The 26,443-nt window shown below is 38.4% G+C and overlaps 1 protein-coding gene across 1 annotated transcript in view; it reads right to left on the bottom strand.

Moving 5' to 3' along the window:
* The window catches only part of acbd6 (acyl-CoA binding domain containing 6), a 131,490-nt gene that overhangs the window by 88,173 nt on the left and 16,874 nt on the right, over positions 1–26,443 (bottom strand). The window contains exon 4 of the mRNA XM_003219869.4: positions 15,489–15,571. Coding sequence (XP_003219917.2) covers positions 15,489–15,571 — 83 coding nt within the window. The remainder of the gene's footprint in view (positions 1–15,488; positions 15,572–26,443) is intronic.

Below are 26,443 nucleotides of genomic sequence, written 5' to 3'. Positions count from 1 at the left end.
ACAGAGGTTAATACTGTGGTGACAGAACGGGAAGCTACAGCAGTGACCTCAGTTGGAACTGACATCAGCTTCAATATTGAGGAGAACTTAGATTTAGTGGTGGGTGAAGAAGCCATAGAGTGGCTACTTAATAGTTCTAAAGTCAATGTTGGTCTCTACTCCTATAGTCTTCTCAGTGAGAGACTTCTCCAGGTGAAAACCTTTGAGCACAGAAGCCTAAGTGTCGAAAGCCTGGATCAAGAAGCTGCAGCAGATCCTACACTTGTCCAGCACGAGCTCCTCCCCCAAACAGAATAAACACAAGGGAGACCTAGCAGGTTCAGGAATTTCAGTGTTTAAGAAGTGAAGATGAGACCAAGGGGAGAGAGAAAACCCATGGGGAAGGATTTTTTAAGGGAAAAGGAGAAGGGAAGGAGAGTTAAAGAGTAGACCACAAAGAGTGTTTAAAGAATGAAGTAGAGACCAGGGGGAGACAGACAGAACCTATGAGGGAAGGATTTTCTTAAGGGAAAAGGAGATGGGAAGGGAAATTAGAAAGAATAGAACACAAAGGAGGAACTACTCAACTGAGAAAATAACCAAAAGCAGTCACCCTACCAGTGGCAAAAGAAAAATCGAGGGGAGGGTAGCAGTATGTGCAGTAGCCGGGAGGGGGTGGGGCTTCCTGCCAAGCTACTCAGCTTTAGAACTTTCCAAAGAGTCTCTCTGAACGGGTGCAAAATCCAATTGTACAAGGTTCACAGACCATGAAGAAGAACACTGTCCACAAACAATTACAATACCAACAACCAACAACACCAAGCCCAAGTATCTGGATATTGATAAAGAAATGAAAAATGTAGAGTAAGTGGAGTGTCAATTGTATGATTTCTGTACTCTTTCAGCCACACTTTATATGCTTAATGAATTATGATTCATTCTTCAGAACACAGAGGTTTCTTCTCCTTCCCTTTTGCTAGTGAAGCAGTTTTAAAATGAAAGTGCTGATACTGGTTATTGTAGAAAAGGGGGGGAAGCCAAGACAGCTTCTCTTAAGGTACTGCCTCTGGCATAGTATATACTCAGGAAGGAATCAGGTTCTATGCAGAGGCACTACCTTTATTTTAATTTATAGTACAATGTTTGTCCACTCAGAAATAAATCACAAGATGTTACATTTTTGGATTTCACACCCAGGTAAATTAATTACAGTCACAGGAAGTGTTTCAGATCACAAGAACTGAGCTGCATACTTGAATGCTTCTCTATTTTGTTTTAGTTTTATTTGTTTGTTTTAAATTCTAAAACCATCTCTCCATACAGGAAAAGCCACCACACAGAAAACTGAAACCCTGATACCTAAATTGTGCGCATACCTCTGCTTCTGTTATTCTTTTGCTCCAGAACAAAATACAATATAAGGTGGCATTTATAATATTTATTAAGTAATTTCAAAGCAGTGAAGAGAAAGTGAAGCAGTTATGTGACCAGTTACTAATGTGTTAGTAAAAAAGTGCCTCCCTATAACTCCAGATGAAGAAGAAAATATCTTAGGTAAAGGAAAGCACTTCAGGAACAGCAGCTAAGAAAAAATTACTCTAACTAACCAATGGCAACGTTGACACGCTGTGGGGCCATTCTAATTGCACTCATCTTACGAAATCTTTAATCCCTTTTAGATGAAAATGTCATACCAAATATTCCATACATAAAATAAATCGTTATAAGACATCAGATGTTATATCACCAATGAGACTGAAAGAATTTAATAGCATAAGTTTTCAAAGACTTAAGTTGACTTCATCTGATATGCACTGGATGAAGTCGACCTAAGTCTATGTAAGCTTTATTACCAACTGTTTTCTCTCAATTAGTATGCATAAAATAAATACCAAACAGTAACAGCAATTAATATCTGGCAGAAGCAGAAACATCACTAATGAAAAAGGAGCATGCTATGTTCCAAGGCTTTACATGTCTAATGCTGCTTCATTAATGGACTAATAGTTTTTGTAAGGATTTCTTCAAAATATTTTCTGCAATTTGAACATATTTGGAAAAGAGAGCATAACCTACTTTAACTAGTTTTGTTTTATTCACTGAAAAAAGGAAAAAAGAAAGAATATATTGAACTATGCAACAAGGCTAAATACAATACAGCCTGTAATTATACAAATATTGTGATTTTAAGAAACAATAATGATCTAAAGCAGGGGTCCCCAAACTAAGGCCCGGGGGCCGGATGCGTCCCTCCAAGATAATTTACCTGGCCCCCGCCCTCATTTATAATATAATATTTTTATATCAGTTTTAATAATATAATATATTGTATATACATATAATATTGATAATATTATCATTTTATACAATACAATACTAACAGTAATATCATATAATAATATTATGTTATATATTACATATAATATTACAGTATAGTATAGTTCAATATAGTATAATGCTAATATTGTGCTATGCTAATAATATAATATATTGTATGTACATACAGCTGCTCTGAGTTCCCTTCGGGGTGAGAAGGGTGGGATATAAATGTAGTAAATAAATGTAGTAAATGAATAAATAAATAATTTTGGACTTAGGCTCGCCCAAAGGCTGAAATGACTTGAAGACACACAGCATCAACAACAATCCTAATTAACCTGACTATCTCATTGGCCAGAAGCAGGCCACACTTCCTATTGAAATCCTGATAGGTTTATGTTGGTTAAAATTATTTTCATTTTTAAATATTGTATTGTTCTTTCATTGTTATTGTTCTTGTTTTGCACTACAAATAAGATATGTTCAGTGTGCATAGGAATTTGTTCAGTTTTTTCCCCCAAATGATAATTCGGCCCCTCAACAGTCTGAGGGATTGTGGACCGCCCCTCTGCTTTAAAAGTTTGAGGACCCCTGATCTAAAGCCTAGGACTATTTAGCATTGGGAACACTGCACAAAATTTACCTTGTCTGGTCTTTGTGATAAGTCATTTTTTAACTGAACAGCAGCATGATCAGTGGTTACAGTGTTCCCTCGCTACTTCGCTCCCTCACTGTTTCACAGATTTTCAATTAATATTAATGTACACATTTATTGCAGTATTTTTGTTATTTCGTGGGTTTTTGCGGTGTGCAAAGGGTTTTGGAAGGGGGGAAAGGGAGAAATAAAGGGAGAGGGGGGAGGGTAGGGAAGGGTTGGAAATAAAAAAGGGTTATTTAGCTTCCATTCTTCTTCTCTGCCGGTATACTGTATATTGTAACTGCTAAAATAAAGTGCAGACTGCATTGTAGTAAGAGGTCTGTGGTTTGCTCTCCTGCACACAGAATAAATATAGTGTCCCTATTTCACGTATTTTCACTTACTGCAGGTGGTCCTGGAACGTAAACTCATGATAAGTGAGGAAACACTGTATATGGATAATCATGATAATCCTTTCTCAATTTTCCTAAATGCATCTAATTGTATGATAATTTGTGTATTTTACGTAGTGTTTTTACATTATTATGTGTTTTGATTATGCGTTTTAACAACGTTGGAACCCACCTCGAGCCATGAGGAGAGGAGGGTAAGAAATAAAATTAATATTAATGATTATTAGAATTTGGTAGAAGGATGCTACTCTGCCCAGGAGGGTCTATGCATCACATACAGATGGTCTTATCTATCTGCTCAGAACTATGCTGCTAAGCACACTGAAATGTAATGAAATGATACAGAAATAGGAGCCAAGACATAGATGCAACAGTTGCTGTTTATATCAAGGCCTTCTTATACCATCACCCCCATATCTCCCCCCCCCCCCCCGGGACCCATCTTCACATAATCTATAATTATCTCTTCGTTTAATCGCCCCGGTCACTTCTGAGGCTCTCCTGGGCACAGGAAGAGGAAAAGCTCATTAACTAAACCTTTTCCAGTCTCTCCAGCCACCCATAGCTTTTAATTGCTTGGTGTTGTTATTATCTATCAGTGCAACTGGGATCATTTTCATAAGAAAGAGTGGTGGGAGGGGGGAAAGCAGGCACATGTCCCTGAGGTATGCACTGAAGACAAACCTTTGCTTTCTCAATTATTTATGCCAGCTGAGGTTTTACAGGCTGAATAAATCCATAACTCAAGTTTATTCTGAACAGTTTGGTTCCCCAGAGGATATGTGTTGCCCACTTGCCTGCACTCTTCTGTGCAGTCCTCAGAGAATAAATCGGACGTAACAACACATGTGTCAGCCAATTGCCCATGCATGAAAAAACTATGCACAAAATTCAGTATCAGCAATGCAGGAGCAGATGAACATTTAAAATCCTTAGGACCTCATCAAAGTTTCTCCCTTTCAGTGATAGGGAATCTTGCTGTTGCTGCTGCTATTGCTATGATTACTACTACTACTACTACTACTACTATTACTACTAATATTATTATATCTCTGCCAAAGGAAAACTCAAAGCAGCTAAAATACTGAATACAATACAATTTAAAATCTACAATAAAGACACACTGGAACAGAATTAAGCATAGAAGTATTCAAATAAATAGTTAAAATCACATAAAACTACTAAAAACATTAAAATGCTTAAAACACTATATAACACCCAGCACCCCCTGTCTCAATCTTTAAAATGTTCTTCTTTAAAAGCCTGTCTGAATAGAAGGTCTTAGCCTGCCACTAGAACGACTGTGTGGAGGGGCCCATTCTGGCTTCCATGGACAGGGAATTCCAAATCAAGGGGTGAAAGCCCTCTCAAGTATCCTCACCAATTGTGCTTGCAATGGAGGCGGGTCTAAGAGAAGGGCCTCTGCTGAGGATCTGATGGCCTGGGCAGGTTTGTACAGGGAGATACAATCTGCCAAAAAGCCTGAACCTGAGCCAAACTGGGCTTAGGTCATAAACAGCAATTTGAATTGTGCCTGGAAACAAACTAGCTGCCAGTGGAACTGCTGCAACTGAAGAGTTATGCCCTCCTTGTAGCCAGACCCAATTAACAAGCTGACCACAGCTTTTTGGATCACCTGCAGTTTCCAAACATTCTTCAAGGGCAGCCCCATGTAGAGCGTATTACAGAAATCCAAATGGGTTTAACTAAATCATGTACGACCACGGGCAGAACCAGCATCTCGAGGAACAGATGAAGTTGGAACACAAGTTCTAAATGGACAAAGGTACTCCTGGCCACCGCAGGAATCTGGGCCTCCAGGTTCAACACTGAATCCAGGATAAAACCCTGTTCTCTGATCTGTTTCCCAACTGACCAGGAGCGCCTCTGTTTTGTCTGATTAAGTTTTAATTGTTTGCCCTTATCTAGTCAATTACTGATGACAGTCTATGGTTTTGAAACCGGACAGCACCATACTCCAAAACATCTCCCAGCTGTTTCATTTATAAGTTAAAAAACACGGGCAGGGTCTAGAACAGGAATCCTCCAGCACCACCTTCTGGGTTCATCCATCTAGAAAGGAATGAGGCCACTGTAAAACAGTGCCTCTAATTCGCATCCCAGCGAAGAGGCCCAGAAAGATATCAAATAGCTTCTGATAGGTCCAGTATGTTCAGCTATCTTCATGAGTCACCTACCAAGGTGACCAAAGCTGTCTCTGTCCCATAACCGAATCTGAAATCAGATTGAAATGAATCGAGATAATCCATTTCATTCAGAAATCCTTGGAGTTGGAAGGCTGCCACACGCTCTAGTACCTTTCGTTTGTCAATACTCCAGTCTTGCCTAACAAAAAGGTTTTTATAAAAGGATAAAAAAAATAAAAATTTCAATGTCATTTCACTTTGTGAGAAATTGAAAATGTTACAAAACCCATTGCTACTCTCCCAAAATTTCACCCTTTAACTGTAGAGATATAGACATCTTTCCTTCCCCTGTTGCCACAAAACATTTACCAATACCCTAAATCTCTGGAAAACTAAAATTTCTTCTAATTAATTCTACTAACACTGTGGAAGATAATGTATGTATGATTGCACAATTGTCACTTTGTATCTGGTACTTTACTTATGCTGACATTTTTTGTTTCTTAAAAGGGAAACCCTCAATACTTCCTCGCGTAACTGTATAAAAAAACATCCCAAAGACACATCCCTTTGGGGCACTTTTACTGGCATTCTTCTTAAGACGAATGCAAGAGTTTCCCTTCACATAAAAGTTGCATTGTTGAAAAACCCCAAAATCATCATGCAATTACTTCTGGACTAGAGCCACAATCATGGGGGATGCTGTTTTTTTTTTGTTTTTTTTTTTACAGAAATAGATGACTGTATTAGTCATAATAATCTATCCATCATGATACCACAGAAATTGCTTTTTATCTTCACCTCCATGGAAGAAGTGATTAAACCCTACTATTTTTAAAAGGTAAACACTCCCTATAATGGGCGAACTGTGTTCTTGCCTAGTGTCCCTTCTTTATGTTTGAGAGCCACAATCAGCTTACTTCTTTACAGCACAATGCTGGTTGTGGCCACAACTTGGAGAACTTCCTTTAAGAATTGCTTGTTGTAACACATGCATCATTCACTCTTCCCATGCTTGTACACCACAACTCAGTGATCCACTTAGTTTGATCCTTTCAGGTGCAATACCAACTAGCGATTTGAGCAAACATGAAAATAAGAGCACGTGGGAGGTGAGGGTAGAGGTCCAAGATAACTATGATTTGCTTTTTATTTTTTGAATAATTAAAAGTGTAGAGCAGTTCTACACAACCTGTGACCCTCTAAGTGTTTAGGACTCCCAGAAGCCCTAGACAGCTTGTCCAATGATCAAGTATTTTGGGAGCTGAAGTCCAAAACACCTGGAGGGACACAGGTTGTGCTGGACTGATGTAGACCAAACAGGCAAAAGCTTAATAGGCCAATAATTTATTTAAAACAAAAAGCTCTGTAGTTCTCTGTGGCAGAACATCAAAGTGAAGGCTTGATAGACCTTCCTGGAAAGGACATAAGACATCATCTGAGAGGTCTTCCTCTTCTTAAACATGCCACTGAAATTGGGGGGGAAATCCCAAAGATTTCAGTGCTCCGGAAGGCTTATACCTAAGCCATTTTGTTAACTAGCTCCAAGTCATCTCATTTAGGACAATAATGATGATAATTGGCATTTTGTATTGTGCCCAGAAATAGATCAGAAACCAGTGAACCTGGTGTAACTAAGAAATTACATGATCCCAGTAACTGCCCACAGGCATAGATTTAACAGATATGTAAATCACTTCCAAGCCCTGTATTTTTAAATAAGGTTACTCACGGTATAGTCTATTTATTCAGATTTTAATGATCATTTTGAGCTAGAGCACTCTCAGCAGCAAGCCTGTGATATGTTTAATACCTATTGTAATTTTTGAACATGTTATTTAAGGGAAGTTTACAACTGTATGGGAGAAGCTGCTCTTTAAAATTCTGCAGCCCTTTGCACCTCACCAAACACATTGACCTCTGGTATTTTCTGCCAAAACAGTTCATTTGTCTCTCTGATCAACTAATCAATTCTAGAGCTATCAATCATCCCAGTTCAGTACTTGTGCGGCCTAGCTCAGAGAGCTGGCCAGATGGCTGCCTCTGTTAATGGGATTAATAAAATTCTGATAGATTATATGGCATCAAACTACAAAATATGATAGAGACTTTCAAGCATGCTGTACAAGACTGGGAAAAACAGAAAAACAACAATCCTAATTGCTTGGCATTTTATTCGTCTCTACAGTTGAAAAAAATCATCCTTTAAGTCTAATCCTCCAAGAAGTATCTGGAGGATCACTTTGTTAAAATTATGCTGTAATTATCATCCTGTTCTTGACATATGTAACACATTATAAAATGTTATTTAAATTGCAGGAAAAGCGATTCTATCTAAACATTAGGAAGAACTTGATGATAAGAGCTGTTTGGCAGTGGAATATACTACCTCAAAATGTGATTGATACTCCCTTCTCTGAAGGTTTCTAAGCATGGGCTGGATGGCCATCTGTTTGGAATGCTTTGATTGTATTTTTCTGCATGGCAGAGGTTTGGACTGGGTGGCTTTTGCAGTCTCTTCCATCTCTATGATTCAATGATAAATTTGTAGCATTCATTTTATTATAAAAAAGAATGCTTTTTTTTCGAAAAGAAATAACAGCCTGGAAAAAACCTAAGGCATAGTGAATATCTAGCCCAGAGCTTTCCAAACATTTCATGTTAGCCATGGATAATTTTGCAACACAGTAATTGAGTTTTACTAGAAAATTGGAGGTTTAAACCAATCCCTTATAAAAGATACGAACACATACATAAATTGTAATAACTAAATGTATGGAGACACAATATATTGCATGAAAACCTTTCATTTATATTTATTAAAAAGATATTATTGATTGCTTATTTCCCAAAGACTCAGAGGTTTCTTGTTACATTCACTTGACACACCTACACACAGCAGTTGACACACTAATGTGTCACGAAACACAGATTGAAAAGCTCTGGTCTAGCCAATCTGATTGCAGTCATGCATGCCTGCCTACAACAGGTATGGTAAACAGCAGGTGCATCCAGAATTTCCTACCAAGCATGTATGCAGAGAAAAACAGAGAGAAAAGGGGAAAGCAGGTAAGCTTGCACCACCAGCTATACCCAGTATATCTAAATCAAACAAACAAAAAGCATAGATGTATTCAAGTTCACTTTTTCTGTGCAGAAAATTACACATAGTCTTTGTTTATGTCCCTGATACCAATTTTTCTTTAAAAGAAGAGTCAGGAACACATCTACTTCATTAACTAAGGTATAGCAATATAATCAGCATTAAAGGAGGAAATTTTATTGTTAGTTGCATTGCATTTCAAATGATTGCTTCTACACAATTTTCAAAATTTTCAAATAAAAACAAAACAAACACCTCCTTGTCTCATGACATAAAACCTGAAAACAGTAGCAGGAAACATGTTTAGTACTATCAGCCATCCTGATATATATAACCAATAAGTTGTTTCCAGATATTTTTGAACATTTATATTTGCTTATAATTATTTTAAACTAGCTTGGGGACCCGGCAATGCCCGGGTCATTTGAGAATGGTATTATTTGTCTTTTAATGTTATGTATTCTGTTTGGGGTGGGTGAACTACAATTCCCAGAATCGTGGCTGAATCCTCCCCAAACCTTGCCAGTATTATAAGTTGGCCACTTTGGGCGTGTGTACCAGGTGTGGTGCAGTACTGTCTGGATGGGGGTGGACTACTGCAAGTTCCAGATTCCCGGGGCAATTGACCCAAAATATCTATCAGTATCTTCAGCAGGCAATATTCAGTCTGTGTGCCAAGTTTGGTCTAGATTTGTCATTGGCTGGGTTCAGTGGTCTTTGGATGGAGGTGAACTACAACTCCCAAAATCAAGGCCCATTTCCACAAACCCCTGCAGTATGTTCAGTTGGTCATGAGGTTTCTCTGTGCGATGTTTGGTCCTAGTGCATTGTCAATGGGGGTCAGTGTTTATCTGGCTGCAGGTGAACTATAACTCCCTTTTCCCCAAACTTGTCCAATATGTTGTATTGGTTATGGGGGCTCTGTGGCAAGTGTGATGGTCATTCATTGCAGGTGAACTATAAATCCCAGTACCTACTACTCCTCAACTTCCAATCCAGTTCCCCTCCAAACCCACCAGTAGTGAAATCTGGGCATATTGGGTCTGCATGGCAAGTTTGGCCATCATTGTTTGGGTGTAGGTGAACTACAACTCCTCTATATTCCCCAGTAGGAGTGACAGTGCTCTGACTTGATGCAGGGTGAACTACAACTTCCACCATGTGGAGTCAATCCCTAAACTCCTCCAGTGAGTTTAGTTGCAGCTCAGTTCTGCTCTGATTGTTATGCAGAGAGATTGGAAAGGGAAGGGCAGTGGGCGGGGCCATGCAAATTCCACAGCAATGGAGAACCCTGGGATGCCTGCCTGTGGTGGAAGAAAAAGCAAAATCTAGGATGAAATGGTCCCCAAACGAAAGCATTCCTTGGGTGGTGGGACATAGTGCTTGGGGAGGACATTGGCAGGGGCTGGGCTGCATGTTTATGGCGCTCGCTGTAACCGCAATGTCAGTGCAAAGGAGTGACTTGCTAGATTTTTAACCCTGGGAAGTATAGCCTGTTTGTGGAGGCTGGAGGCTGTCTGTGTGAGCAGACACCCATGCCACACGGGTTTTTGCTTTTATTATGGATTTAGATAATGATGCTCTCCACAATTACCTCGATTAGGAACTACTGTATTTCAGTAGGCATTTGCTTCTGATATGATAAATAAATACTGTATTTCAGAATATTTTAGAATTATCTTGGACAGAAAAATACAGGTATACCTGTATAATCAGCCTAAATGGAGCTAATTCCATCCAATTCATGAACTACAGCATTCAAATCAGAGTGGATCTGAGTGATTTTATCTGCAAAGTGGCATGCAAATTCATCACAATGACGTCTCAGAGGATTTACATTTTCTACTCAAGGACCACTTGAAACAGCCCCACTAGATAGCTCCATGTAGATGTTATGATGGCAGCACAAAAACATTTATTTGCTGTTCACAACGCCACAGAGTAAAGCTCTACAGCAGTGGTTCTCAACCTGTGAGTCCCCAGATGTTTTGGCCTTTGACTCCCAGAAATCCTAACAGCTGGTAAACTGGCTTGGATTTCTGGGAATTGTAGGCCAAAACACCTGGGGATCCACAGGTTGAGAACCACTGCTCTACAGTCTAGCCTGTGTTGTCAGACTCACTCTGATTATTCTGCCAACATTGCTTTAGTCTCTGTTTTACAGTAGAGTCTCACTTATCCAACATTCTGGATTATCCAACACATTTTTGTAGTCAATGTTTTCAATACATCATGATATTTTGGTGCTAAATTCGTAAATATAGTAATTACAACATAACATTACTGCGTTTTGAACTGCTTTTTCTGTCAAATTTATTATATAACATGATGTTTTGGTGCTTAATTTGTAAAATCATAACTTAATTTGATGTTTAATAGGCTTTTCCTTAATCTCTCCTTATTATCCAACATATTTGCTTATCCAACGTTCTGCCAGCCCGTTTACGTTGGATAAGCGAGACTCTACTGTACTTGGTTCATCATCACCAGCTCCCTGGAAAACCAGGGGTCTGATTTAGCTTGATTCCACAAAAGGAGACATTCAGAAACTCTTTAAAAAAAATTTAATCTACTTTAGTTTATATTTTGATTTTTATCTATTTTTATTCTTTCTTGGTCTTAAAAGTTAATAAATTATGCATAGAATAAATTTGTTTGTTCTAAGATGTGGAAAATTGAAAGTATTAGCTAAGTTTTCATTTTCTAATTTTAAATGTGCAATGAATATGATTATTCCAATATTATTGTTGTATAGGAACTTCAAATGTATAACAATGGTCTACTATTATAGAGTGAATGGTCTGAAATTCATAATTGCAAGTACAGTAGAGTCTCGCTTATCCAACATAAATGGGCTGGCAGAACACTCGATAAGCAAAAATGCTGGTTAAGGAGGGATTAAGGAAAAGTCTATTAAACGTCAAATTACATTATAATTTTACAAATTAAGCACCAAAACATCATGTTTTACAACAAATGGACAGAAAAACAGCTCAATACACGGTAATGTTATGTAGTAATTACTGTATTTCTGAATGTAGCACCAAAACATTGCAATGTATTGAAAACATTGACTACAAAAACATTTGACTACTAAAAAATTGACTACAAATAAAGATATAATTGCTGTCTAGAGAAATAGGTGTAGATCCAGGCGGGAGGCAGACTGTGTTGGATAATACAGAACGTTAGATGAACAAAGGTTGGATAAGCGAGACTCTACTGCAGTTGCAATTGGACTATATACTGTTCAATTAGAAGTGCTGTTCAGAAGGCAGATTACATGTAAAAAAACCTATAATCTAGACTACTTCATATCGTATCCTTTCAAATTATTACACAATTGTGAGATACTTTCATGCTCCTCCAATACTGCTATCTTGTTTGGATGGTTTTTAGAATTGTTCAGACTGGCCTTTTCCAACATTTGTTTATAAGAGGTTCAGTGTTTTAAATCATTCTGAAGTGTCAGCACTTCTTTTGATCTGAGAGTAACACAGAGAAAAGCAGGCTCGGTGGAGGGCAACTCTGCCTGTCTATTGGTTGGTTCCACAGAACAGGCCCTAATGCCTAGCTCTGATGGATTCCTTGCTCTCCAGAGCCATTTTAGAAGCCTTGCAACAGAAGCAAAATAGGAGACTCTCCAGTGATAGGATGGGAGAGAGCTTCATTGCCAGAGGAGCCCCAAAAACTGGATCAAGGGACCCTTCCAGACAGGCCCTATATCACAGGATCTGATCCCCAGGTTTTCTGTTTATCCCAGATTGTCTGGCACTGGGGACTCATATAATCCAGTTTAATGCAGAAAACTTGGGATCAGATCCTGGGATACAGGCCTGTCTGGAAGGGCCCCTAGACAGCCAGATATAGGTAGAACCACCTCCATTAAAATTATCAAGATATGATTGGTTTATTATGAAGGTAAATTATTAATCTAGTAATAATACATCTTCTTGAGTATCAGATGCCACAGCTATATGCTCCCTCTCTGGCTGTGGAGGATCTCTCCTAGAATCATAGAATAGTAGAGTTGGAAGAGACCTCATGGGCCATCCAGTCCAACCTCCTGCCAAGAAGCAGGAAATCGCATTCAAATCATCCCCGACAGATGGCCATCCAGCCTCTGCTTAAAAGCCTCCAAAGAAGGAGCCTCCACCACAGTCCAGGGGAGAGAGTTCCAGTGCCAAACAGCCCTCACAGTGAGGAAGTTCTTCCTGATGTTCAGGTGGAATCTCCTTTCCTGTAGTTTGAAGCCATTGTTCCGCCTCCTAGTCTGCAGGGCAGCAGAAAACAAGCTTGCTCCCTCCTCCCTATGACTTCCCTTCACATATTTGTACATGGCTATCATGTCTCCTCTCTTCTGCAGGCTAAACATGCCTAGTTCTTTAAGCTGCTCCTCATAGGGCTTGTTCTCCAGACCCTTAATCATTTTAGTTGCCCTCCTCTGGATGCTTTCCAGCTTGTCCAATTGTGGTGCCCAGAATTGGACACAGTATTCCAGGTGTGGTCTGACCAAGGCAGAATAGAGGGGTAGCATGACTTCCCTTCTAGATGCTATACCCCTATTTATGCAGGCCAGAATCCCGTTGGCTTTTTAGCAGCCGCATCCCATTGTAGGCTCCACGAGGACTCCAAGATCTTTTTCACACGTACTGCTGAGCCAGGAGTCCCCCATTCTGTATCTTTGCATTCCATTTTTTCTGCCGAAGTGAAGTATCTTGCATTTGTCCCTGTTGAACTTCATTTTGTTAGTTTCGGCCCATCTCTCTAGTCTGTCAAGATCGTTTTGAATTCTGCTCCTATCTACTGGAGTGTTAGCTATCCCTCCCAGTTTGGTGTCATCTGCAAACTTGATGATTGTGCCTTCTAACCCTTCGTCTAAGTCATTAATAAAGATATTGAACAGAACCGAATGACTGAATGAGAAACCTTCCAGGTAAGGAAAGATCACTGAGGATATGGTTACAACGTAATTCCAGACATGCCTAAATGAAATATTTTTCATCCAAACTTTTAAAATTGGATGCCCATCCAGAAATAAAATGGCAAATGCTTTAGTAAATCATTGATGTGTCCTACATGCATTTCTTCCTGTCGTTTTCCCTTACCCTCTATTTTTAACATTTACAGTATATTAGAATCCCAGAAAAATAAAAAACTGTGAAAATAAATGGAACTTTGCAATATAGATTTTAAAAACATACTTCATTATTCATATTATCATCTTCAATAGTTATTCTTGCTCACAGTATCGCTATGTGCTTAAATTATTAGAAATACATTGATCTGTATTTAAGGGGATATTTATCGATCTTCCTCTACTCTGCAAAATATATACATGGTGTCTAAGTAAATAAAATCTCTGAGATCTTTACAAAGCTATTCAAAACTTTAAGGAGATGAATGTTTTTCATTTTTTAAAGGGGAACTGTTATTTGACCTTTTCTCCACTGATGTACTATTGCAGCCTTTCCTGACAAAGAGAACTTAATTTTCAAACTTATCATATCAGAAAAGAGGTAGCAAGATGAAGAAAACCTCAGAGCTTATTCCAGAAACAATTTTTCAGACTTCTAAAATACAGTAAGACCTCCATATCCGAAGTTGCACTCATCTACTGTTCATACATCAGTCTTAGGATTCAGAAAGGGAAAGAGGCAGAAAGATTCAATGCCGCTGCCAACTCCCTCCTGCAAGTGGAAGCTGTTGTGTGTACACTGACACGATATCCTTGAGCTTCGGGAAAGGGGGAGGAAGAATCACCAGTACAACTGTTAACTTCCTGCTAGCAAGCCAAAGTCTGTTGTGTGCCCCTGCTGGCACGGGAGCAAGACTGGAAAAAAATGCATTAGAGGGGCACTTTTGCTTCATGCTCTCAGGTCACCAACACTTAAAACTCCACTGCTGATCTCACTGGGCAAGTAAAAGAATTTTAGAGTTCACCCCCAATCTTGAATTGGATCTGGAAAATGTGTTTCATCCAAGAATGGCTGGTGCCGGCCAGCAACCACATACTCAACCATTTGTCATGAATAATATGTTAGCAAGGAATCTATAATTCATATTTTAGGATATGTTTTAGATGAGGGCAAGCTCAGGGTGGCAGTCCAGGGACACCAAACTGATTTGGACACTGCTGGGATGTGCAGTCACCTGCAAGCCCCTAAACCGGCTCAGTGACTAGCCAGAAGAGACATAGCAATGCTGATTCAAAGTATCCCACTCCAGATTAGCACTGTTGTTTGTGGCATGAGTAGATGGCATGCATACCCTCTGGTCCTGTTCCCTAGTAATTTACTATCTCATTTGCTTTGCCTTTGTTAACTCAAATGATGCTAGTTACCACCAGGTGAAGAAAACGTGTGCGTTTTCATGACTGACACTTATGCAAGATCTCTTTAAGTTTTCCATTTCCTGTCTTCCTTTATTTAACCACATGTTTCATGCAGTATCATCATACATTTTCCAGGTTAATTTCCTTTTATCTTTTTATTTCAAAACCTGACCTCAATTAGTAACCTTACTTTTACACTACAATTAAAAAAAACATGCCAACTTTACTTCCTTTGGCCAACAATGTTTAAAGCTTATGAAGATTCAGCTATTAAACAGCACTTTTTTGAAGAAAAAAAATCACAATTCATCCTATATGTTTATTCAAAGATAAACCCCACCACGTTCAATCGGCCAAGACCCACCCCAAATATCTCAAACTGGGGGAAAATTAGTACCTGGCAGCAATACAGACAGCTATTGATTTAAACAATTATAGGCCTAGAAAGTTCTTTCCTGCCATTTATTATCTGGTTTGAGAGGCACTATCGTACATGTTGACGTTCTAAATAAAAGCTAAATGAAAATTAAGTCATAAAAATATCACTCAGATTCACCTGATGGTTTCTTCTTGATATAGAGAGCTGACAACTGGGCCTCCAAAGCCACCCTTTCCTTCTTTTCCTTTTTTTTCTGTTATCTGGAAGAGCAAACATAAAAATAACAATTTTTCCACATTTCATACAGACTTTAGGCATTCAACGTCTACTTTCTGCCCCTTAAAAACTTTGAGAACCAAGCATAACTTTAAAAAGTTTCTGAGATTAGAGGATGCATCAGGACTGAACTCGCAACCCTTTCCCACTATAATGCATCCTGTTCACATCAAGTTCTTTTCATTTAAACAATATAATAAATTAAGGATAAGCAGGAAGTCTTTGTGGTTGTTATTGTTAAGCAATTAGGAATCAGAACTAAAAGACAAGTAATCTGTACTGATGGTACTTCAAGTTGCCCTCTGTGAACTCACACCATGGGTCCAGAACCCCTACACAGCTTTATATGGATTTCTCTAAATGCAAAGAACTTTGGATGATAACCCAGTCACTCCAGTGAAAGCCATATAGCAGGGGTCCCCAAACTAAGGTCCGGGGGCCGGATGCGGCCCTCCAAGTCATTTAACTGGCCCCTATCCTAAACTTTAGACTTAGGGTTGACTTAAGTCTACATGGTCTTTGGAAGTCTCTTTGCTTAGCTACGGCCTTATAAGACCAGCTAGAGGGCTTTTGGGGGTCACTTTCCTTACCTATGGTTTTGTAAGATTGTCTAGATGGCCTTTGGGGCCCCCTTTCCTTACCTATGGTCTTATGAAAACATCTAGATGGTCTTTGAGGCCCCTTTCCTTATCTATGGTCTTCTGGTGGCCTTATGAGATCATCTAGATGGCCTTTGGGAGGCCCTTTCCTTACTTATGGTCTTATGAGACCATCTAGATGGTCTTTGGAGGACTCTTTGCTTACCTATGGTCTTATGAGATCGTCTAGATCAGGGGTCCCCAAACTAAGGCCCTCCAAAGGTCATTTACCTGGCCTCTGAACTAAACTTTACACTTAGACTTGACCTAAGTCTGAAATGCCTTGAAGGCACACAACAACAACAATCCTAATTTTGGACTATTTCATCTTAGTCTGGCCCTCCAACAGTCTGAGGGACTGTGAATCGGCCCTCCACTTAAAAAGTTTGAGGACCCCTGGTCTAGATTGTAATCTCTCTCTCCCCCCCCCCCTTTTATTTTGGGGTATTAGATTGAGATAAAATTTAACTGCTAAGATAACAAAGTCAAAATATTATCCAAATTTAAGCTATATGGCCAGAAATGGAAAATATTAGCACAAGATTATACATTTTGACAAATGGTAGATTTGCGTGAAGCCCAAGACTGGATTGACGACAAATCGGATAAAGGAAGTCAAGATACACAAAATGTGTAAAAGGAAGATGACAAGCAAACAGAACTGTGCAGAGCAGGCCAATAACAATAAATGTGTACAAAATTTTCAGATACCCTCCTATTTTTGATACAGGGGAAAAGAGTAAAGTTTCAGAGAAGGCAGCAGGGATAAGAATCTTCTCTGCTGTAATAATAGTATTTATTATCCACCTCTCCTTTTGGCTTAAGGCAGGACACAACATAGTCAAACATAACTATAAAACCACATATTAAAACTTAGATAAAATTCAACCATAAAAGCCTATTTTAAAACATATACTTGAGACAAAAATTAAAACACCATAAACACAGAATATGATTTAAAAGTCATAAGTCAGGCCTGCTGAAAGAGATAGCTCTTCAGTTGTGTTTTAAATTCCGACAGCTCATTAGCTGTTAGATCTCTTCTGGCAAGCTGTTCCACAGTGTCGGGGCAGCTGATGAGGTCCTCTGGGTGACGGTCAGTTGGGTTCTGGCTAGCTGGAGTAGCCAGACTCAAACCATAGGCTTTAAAGTTCAAAACAAACATTTTGTACTTTGCCTGAAAACTAATTGGCAACCAGTGGAGTGAGTTTAATATAGGACTAATATAGTCACTCCTAAATTTTCCTGTAATTTGCTGCCGTGTTTTGAACTACTGTAATTGGAGTTTACAAACTTACAAAGGTAGTCCAATGTAAAGCACATTGCAGAATTCCAACTGTGAGATAACCAATATGTGCACTATCATCTTTAGGTCCTCCAATTCTAGGAAGGGGGACAGCTGACATATGTTGGAAGGTCCTTTATGCTAGGCCAGGCCAAATCTCCATCAAGCACAAAACATTCAACTAGTTGCCACTCTGTTGTCTAACATATTGGAGAAGGGGGAGATGCTAGGATTTTTTTCCTGTCAAGAGTGACTTGAGGAACTACAAGTTGCCCAGGAGACGCCCAGATGTTTTGATGTTTTTACCATCCTTGTGGGAGGCTTCTCTCATGTCCTCACATGGAGCTGATAGAGGGAGCTTATCCACGCTCTCCCGGGTTGGATTCAAACCAATAACCTTCAGGTCAGCAACCCAACCTTCAAGTCATCAGTCCTACTGGCACAAGGGCTTAATCCACTGCACCACTGGGGGCTCCTGCTAGTGAATGAACCTAGTACACACATAACATAAATGTTATGTTATGCAACCAAGCTCAGGCACATAATAACAGTGGCCAACATCTGCCTACTATTCTCCTCAGAATGTTCAAGCTTTTGCTTTCAACTTATTTGTTTTAAAGAACTTTATTTTCCTTGCAAGGTCCTTCCGCCAACACCATAGCCTTGTTTTGCAAGTAGCAATTCATTTCTTATTACCTATTTTATTAAAATCACCTCATAGCTTTCCAGGACTCCCATGCCAATACAGAACAACTAAACATATATATATTTAAAACCAGACTGAAACCATTCTAAAAATCCATTTTTTTTAAAATATCAATCTTTCTTAAGAACATACTAAAATAAACTCAAAAGGCAACTCTAAAACCTGAGGAACGAAGGTCAGGTATAACAACACTGGTTGTTGATTTTGCACTTTCTATACTTTCTAAATACATCTAAAGGAAAACTCCATGCAACTCAGGTTGTAATCCCAAACCTGGAGCCCCCAGATGGCGTAGTGGACTAAGTGACTTGAAGGTTGGGTTGCTGACCTGAAAGTTGCCAGGTTCGAATCCCACCTGGGGAGAGTGTGGATGAGCTCCCTCTATCAGCTCCAGCTCCATGCGGGGACATGAGAGAAGCCTCCCACAAGGATGGTAAAAACATCAAAAAACATCTGGGCGTCCCCTGGGCAACGTCCTTGCAGACGGCCAATTCTCTCACTCCAGAAGCAACTCCGGTTGCTCCTGACACGAAAAAATAATAATCCCAAACCTGTCTGGCCTGAACTGAGCCTTAGTGTATTCTTCCAAATCCAATGTAACCATCTGGACAATCTCAATGTCCATATTCATTGTGATGTGACTGCCCTATGAGTGTCAGAATTCACTCAGACTCTACAGACCTGAAGATTCACCCTTGATTCCTTCACTCTCGAAAGAAGTAATAAAATGCATCAGGAACTGGGCAACAAAATTCAAAGGTTTGCTCAAAAACAAGGATAAGTAAGCATTCCCATTTTTAGCTCCATATAGTATTTCTTTCACAGTGTAGTTTCAATCGGGATACAATAAGATTGTGACTACCTGTCACTGGAAATGGCGCTCCAGAGGGCTACAATTTTGAAAGCTGTATTCTAAATGGAATAGGAATACAGGGAGTGGTATTTGCTAACATCATTAATTCACTTCTGCCTTTATCCCTCCCTTATTCCTTTATACATGATGTCAAGAAATATATTTTTAAATTGTTATCAAGCACAAAAGGGGTGCCTTGTTTCCCAGATGAGAGGTTAACATATAATGACAGACACATTAAATACACTGTCCAATGCCTCCCTGACAATTTTAGTTCAATCTTTTCTTTTTAAAAGACAGCAACTCAAACACAATTATAGGATCTAAAAGAATTACAATCAAATCATAATTGAACAATAGAGCATCTGAAGAGGATGGCTGTATCATGCAAAGCATTACAAAAAGGGAGAAATATAGTGATGAAAGTGAAGCATATTTTTGTAAGGTCTTTGTACTTTTGCTGGTTCTTTGTGCTTTCTGCCCAATACAATTTGCTGATGGTTCCCCACCCCTAATTACATGCTATAAGACCAAGGATTTATTAGAAAGACAGTGAATCCTTTATAGCAAGAGAGGGGAGCATCTACAACTGGGACCTAATCTTGTCCACTGGGGCCAAATTCCTCAATTTGGCCCCCTCTGAAAGCCCTACATTACTTAATCAGAAGAGGGAAGCCTCACTATCTCCTTCATAACATTTTCTCCCTTTGTTATGTATACATCTCAGAGTTCATGACAATGTTTACAGAATGTGTATGTTGTAGTTCAGCCTGTGATAGTGTCTGATGTCAATGGGGATGCTGGGGTTCCTGGGCCTGTAGTTCAGCCTGTCTTTGTGCCTGATGTCGATGTGGATGTTGGGGTTTTTGGGCCTGTGTCTGATGACAATGGAATGATGATTTTCCTGACAGGCTCTGAGAGGTCTGAGGTTTCTCTTGAACAGTGTGTGGATGCTCAAGGCCAAATTCCTGAGAGAGGCCCTCAACAGTCTTTCTCTGAGAATCGGTCTTCTGGGGATGATTTCTCAGGTGCAGATTTTAATGAGCTTGAAGATAGAAGACAAGACTTTTATAAACTAAGGAAGAATTCCCAGGTCCGTCGAAAGTCAGTCCGTCTCCAGGAAAAAGGGAAAATAAATCTTTATCTGGTAGGAAAGTGAAACTGAATGTTTTTTTTCATTGCCTGAGACAGGAAAGGCTTTAAAAGAAACAAGGGAATGGTTTTTACCTTTATCTCAGTCTGGTCAATGTTGAATTTTCATGACCGTCTCGTTTCCAAGTGGATTTCTAGTTTCATGATTCCAGTATTGCCGAGTTCCTGTTCTGAGTATTGAGATTTTATGCTGCCTTGTTATTCTGGATTTTGCAATCTTGTTCCTTGTGTTTTATCTTGGTATCTGGAAATTTATGGACTAATTGTTACCTATTGAAGACACCTTTTTGGACTATACTGTTTGCATCATTTTAATTGCTTGGCTATCATATATTCTTCAATAAACTGCTTGCTGATTATACTCAACTGGTTTGGTGTCTAAGGTGTCTGGGATACAATAGTGTATAAACAGACATAGATGTGTTCAGAGGACAGTTTCTCTATCAGATTCACTTCTGTGAATCCTCCACTTACGAAAGGACACTAGCTTAGTCACAGACTTTATTAGTGTCTGACAGAAACATCCTACTTTAAATATCTTGTTCTCAGAAATCCAATCTGGCTCCAATGAACGAGCATATCAAGTAACCAGACAAAAACCAGTACCAGTTCAAAAACAATGAGTATACATTTCCCACAATTTGTCTTTCTAAAGGAAAGAAGATATCAAAAATGTTGAGATTCTACATTAACTATTATTCTGAAACTCAGCCCCATTTAAAAACAAACTTAAAATGCATATCTTGCCCTGATCAATGTTGGTTCTTACCAAAATGCATACTTTATCCTCATAACAGTGCTTTAATGTAGGTTAGACTGAGATAGTATCTGCTTCAAAGTCATTTACTGAGCTGAGAGTTTCTGGAGGTGTCATAACTCTTTATCAGACAATCGATCCACATGCCTTCATCGTAGACAAACATTTGAGAATATTAGTACAGGTAGTGCATTCAGAATTCCCAAATACTCCTAGATCAAGAATTGTCCATATGGATGGCAGAGATAGTGACAGCTTTGCTTTCTGATGGTTTCACTGTACACAAACTTAATAAAATCAATACAAATAATAAAAATTATATATATATAACTGCTTTCAGGCTATGTCTATAAGGTATATATGAAACATAAATGATGTACATGTTTGCCTTGGGTTCCATCTTGAAGATACCTCATTGTGTAAGTACATGTCTTTCCCTCTTCCTTTAAGGCTAACATAATTTGTCAATCTGGATGTTCGGGAAATGTCCAATAGCCATAAATGGCTCCCTTCTTGTGCCTTTTCTCCATAATTTTCAACACCCAGTGAGCAGCCATAATTAAAAAATCCAATTTCTTTATAATCTTTGAATTGCTTTGAATTTGATTAAAATATTCAGTGAATGTTCAGCTGTATGTTAACCTTCAAGAAAACTCTAAGTTTGATTTAGTGAGTTTCCTTGAAAGTTAACATACAGCTGAACATTCACTGTATCCACTCTCTTATGGCAATGGTGAGATCAGTAACTCAACATCCAAATCTTGTTCTCACTTTTTAGGAAATATTAAGGAGCGCTAAAAATTCCAAGTTTTTCTATCAACCACTCCTTAGCTTTACACTGTTTTATTATTTGCTGTCAGATAAGCTTTAACTTACAGCACACCTACGATGAGAGACTTCCTTAAGACATAGTCATCAACAGCTCTGCTCAGGTCTTGCTATCTCAGAGGCATGTCTTCCTCAATTCATCAGTAATGAGGTCTTTCTCTTTTCCTGCCACCTGATAAACCCTCAGTAAATGAAAAGCTAAAAAAAAGAACCTCAATATAAAAGAAGAAAGATTTCAATAGATGGCCATGCTTCTCCACCAAAAACACGAACTTCACTGAAATTCCACAGCAGGGGCCCTTCCAGACAGGTCCTATATCCCAGGATCTGATCCCAAGTTTTCTGCTTTAAACTGAATTATATGAGTCCACATTGCCAGATAATCCAGGATAAACAAAACCTGGGATCGGATCCTGGGATACAGGGCTTATCTGGATGGGCCCCAGGTGTTAGGCTAAGTTTCATTTGGGGCCACAATGAGGGGGGCTTTTATTGGAGTGTCCTCCTCTTACAAAGACATTTTTTTTTCTGCCATAGATAATCCTGTACAGATTATCAGAAAGAATGTGGCATGTACTCATGCTTTTGAAAGTACCTTTCACAAAAGTGATAACATGAAAATAAGGAAGTTTTTTTCCTGAATAAGGATATGAATTTCAAGTGCTTCAAAGAAGTTTGATTTTGGTTTTTAAAGCCAATGTTCCATATGAATATATTTGTTTTAACTGTTGGAACCTGCCTTAAATTCCAAAGGTGGGATCATGATAATGACGATGACAATATGCTAACAACCACAAAATTCCAAAGGTGGGATTATGATAATGACGATGACAATATGCTAACAACCACAAAATCCTCTAAACAAAGAAATATTTAAGATAAAAATTATGTAAACTATCAACAAGACAAAAGAATTATCACTTAGGAAAGCTTTCATATGGTACCTTTTAGAAAAACAAAGAAACAGACAAAACCCCATAAATATATTAGGCAATATTTTTGGCAATATTTTATTTCAACTAACTGCTACAATGAAGTCAACTGCCATGTCATAAATAAAAATTAGGAGTTTATAAATTTAAAAAGACATAAAATCAAAGGGAAAAAACAAACAGCCTATAAAGACATGCAATGCATACATAGTACTACTTACTGTATAAACCTAGTTTCTTCTCTTGTCGCTACATGGAAAATATGCTTTGAAACAGGACTCAAAGCTATTCAGAAAAGTTGAGGACTGCAATTGAAATTTCCAAGTTTTATTGCAATTGTGTAATTGTGGCCTATCATTTGTCAAATTATTTACCCTAAACAATTGAGAGTAAAAGAAAGAAAGAAAATAAGCACTACAGTTACAGCTACCTGTGGTGCTTAGTGCTTGTGCCAGTTTTGGGGCAGCATACTTATTTACAAAGCTTCCTTAAATTTATAGTATATAAAAATTAAAACAGCAATTACAATTGGTAAAAATTACAATTGAATTTTTCATTCTTTTATCAACCTTAACTTATAAGTAAACTAGGATTGATAATGAACTGGTATTAAAGTTTATACAAAGAGGGAACAACATCTGCAGAATCAGGGGAAAACATCAGTATGGAACTGAAGAAAAAAATTGGTCATTTAAGATATCGGGGATTTTTTCTGCAATTTTCCTAGTTTGCATACTTGCAAACAGTTTTTCAACCAGAATGCTTTTGTGCATTTTTTCCTCTAATACAGTGGTTCTTAACTTCTAGACCCATCAGATGTTTTGGATTAAGTATCGCAGAACTCCTGTTCACTAACTACATTGACTTGGGCTTCTTGGACATCCTTTACTGAAACCCAGGCTCCCTTGAAAAGAAGAAAAGGGTCCCAGGGATGGAGCTTCCTTAACCCCCATGCTGAAACCCAGACTCCCTTGAAAGGCAGAAAAGGAAGCATCCCAGGAATGGTGCTTCCTTAACATCCTTACTGAAACTCAGACTCCCTTGAAAGGCAAGAAAGGAAAGGGTCCTAGAAATGGTGCTTCCTTATCCCGGTTTCTGAAACCCAGGCTCACTTGAAAGGAAGAAAAGAAAAGGGTTCCAGGAATGGAGCTTCTCTAACCCCATTGCTAAAACCCTGACTCCCTTGAAAGGCAGAAAAGAAAGGGTCCCAGGAATTGTGCTTCCTTAAGCCTGCTGCTCAAACCCAGACTCCTTTGAACGAATGAAAGGAAAGGATCCCAAGTAGGGAAAGGGGAGCCTTGTAAGTTCCCCAATCTTCCCAGATCTTTCGGCTAAAAACAGATATTTCCTTTATTTATTTATTCATTTATTTGTGACATTTATATCCCGCCCTTCTCAACCCGAAGGGGACTCAGGGCGGCTTACAAGCCATATGTACATACAATATATTATATTATTCATATAGCAAAATATAAGCGTTATATATTACTACATTGTACTATAACCCTATGTTGTAATATTATTAGTAATATTACATATAATATAAATATACCATTAGCCAATTTTCGGGAAGCTTCCGAATAACGGATCTGGGCGTCCAAAAAAATTCGGATGCCAAAATCAGATCGCCCTCCAGCCAAATTGCACAAGCCCAGTGGACAATTCATATCAATCTGTAACAATATGTTTTCCTTGCTCTGTAAGGTCTATTTTATATTGTGTTAGTAACACACTTGCAGGCATAGAACCCATCTGTCAATGTTGGTTCTACTCAGTTTATCATTTTTTGGCCTTAGGTTTTGTTTTGCCAAATTTCTGCAGATTCAGTCTGTAAATTCGACTACAAAAAGGACCACATATTATTGCACCGTGATATTTCATCCTGGAAAATTATTTTACAACCTAGAGAGTATTTATCTGAATCGTATAGCATGTACATGATACTATAGTGGCATGGAAAGATTAAAAATTAAGCAGAGCTTGATTTTTTAAAAGCCTCAATTCAGAAAAAATACAATTGGGCAGAAGATTTGTGGCTTCTCAATATCACAAAAATACCATAACATCATTCATTAAGATTTATTGTATCAACATTTTAAGGGAATATCACATCCCTGCTTTAAATTAAAAGTTACATCTTGAACACTACAGGTTCAACATGCTAAGGCAACAATTTACACCAGGTGAAGATAACAATTCCAACCAACTGTGGTTTGTTTTTAAGAAATGTAAGAAACATCAAAATACAGTACATAATGGGAAGTATTATCTCCTTTTACAAACAATCCATGGAGTCACTTGTATTGTTGTAAATAAACACACAGGGCAGGATATAAAGGAAGCCATAGATTAAATTAAGCTATGACCTAACATATTTTTCCTTTGTTCTCCTTCTAACTTCTGACAATCCTGACCAAACTTCTCTATTTCTTCCCTTGGCTTTGGTGGATCATCACTGGGCTGATTAACAAGGCGGTATCTGCTTGCATGACCAAACTAAAAGACATGTGGTCTATGACTTAGCTTCCAAACCACAGCTTTCTTAATACACTGCATTTACCTAATGTCTTCCAGTAGCAGAGTCTTCTCTGCTAAATGCTGATTTTTCATTCAGTGAAATTGCATTTACCTTTCATACATTTATAACTGAAAATTAAGGCTGACCTTTGCATAAAATTTTTGATATTCCAAACCCTTAACTTGCAGCTTTTAACTCAATATATGACTTTAAAGACAAACAAGAAATATTTTGGAAAATTAGAGACTTGAAGTACAGTCCATAATTTTAATTCATTAGGATATGATCATAGGTTTAATTATGTATGGTATATTAAATTTTGATAGCAGCAAAGTGAAAATATTTTCAAATTAAAAGATTAGCTGATACTATGATGGCCACACAGTCTGTGAGGCTGATCTTATATTTAAGGTTTTTCAATGCAACAGAAGCGGTAATAACCTAAGGCTATTAAGGTACTTCAGATCTGGGGATTTGGTTGGGAGGCATAGTGAACTGAATTAACTTAGTGCACACCAACCATGACTGTCATTTGTTGGCAGAAATGCACAGCATATAAAATATAATATTTACTCCCTGAATATTTCTTGCTATTCAGAGGCTATATAAATGCAACAAGACTGACAAATATTATCAACACTGAGAGTCATGCTTAAAGGTAGGAAACTGCCTTTCTTCCATATTAAATCTTCCATTTCACAGTTTAAGTTGAAGCAAATTATGAAATTATTTATCTCTCAAATTTCAACAACCACAGACATTTGGTCTTAAATTGAACGCAATTGCTTGTTGGCAATTTGATTAAGCACTGCCCTCTAGAGGCTAATCTATGGGAAGAGAAAATATATATTCTTGTCCAACTTTATGCAAAAAATGAATTTTATCTCCACCTCCAGGTCTGTCTAGTTCTTAAAAACATCATCTCCCCCTCAAATTCATGATCACATGCTTGTTATTTGAAACTGATAACACTTTCTAATTATCTCACATGAAACACAAGAAAACAGGGCAACTTATACACAAATCAATATAATACCACCACAGCATCACTTCTGACATTTTGTCATGTCTGCTAAAAAAAATGGTTTAGCAACTCTTCACACTTCCCTGCTGCAGTGGAGAGAATAGAGGCAGTCAGTTCTTCCTTTAGGCCTTCCCTGCACAGACAAACCTCTGACCTTAGTTAC

The sequence above is a fragment of the Anolis carolinensis genome, chromosome 4, assembly GCF_035594765.1.
Source record: "Anolis carolinensis isolate JA03-04 chromosome 4, rAnoCar3.1.pri, whole genome shotgun sequence".
In the NCBI taxonomy this organism is placed as follows: domain Eukaryota; kingdom Metazoa; phylum Chordata; class Lepidosauria; order Squamata; family Dactyloidae; genus Anolis; species Anolis carolinensis.
Note: the sequence above shows the minus strand (reverse complement) of the source record. Positions and strands in the feature narration are given on the sequence as shown.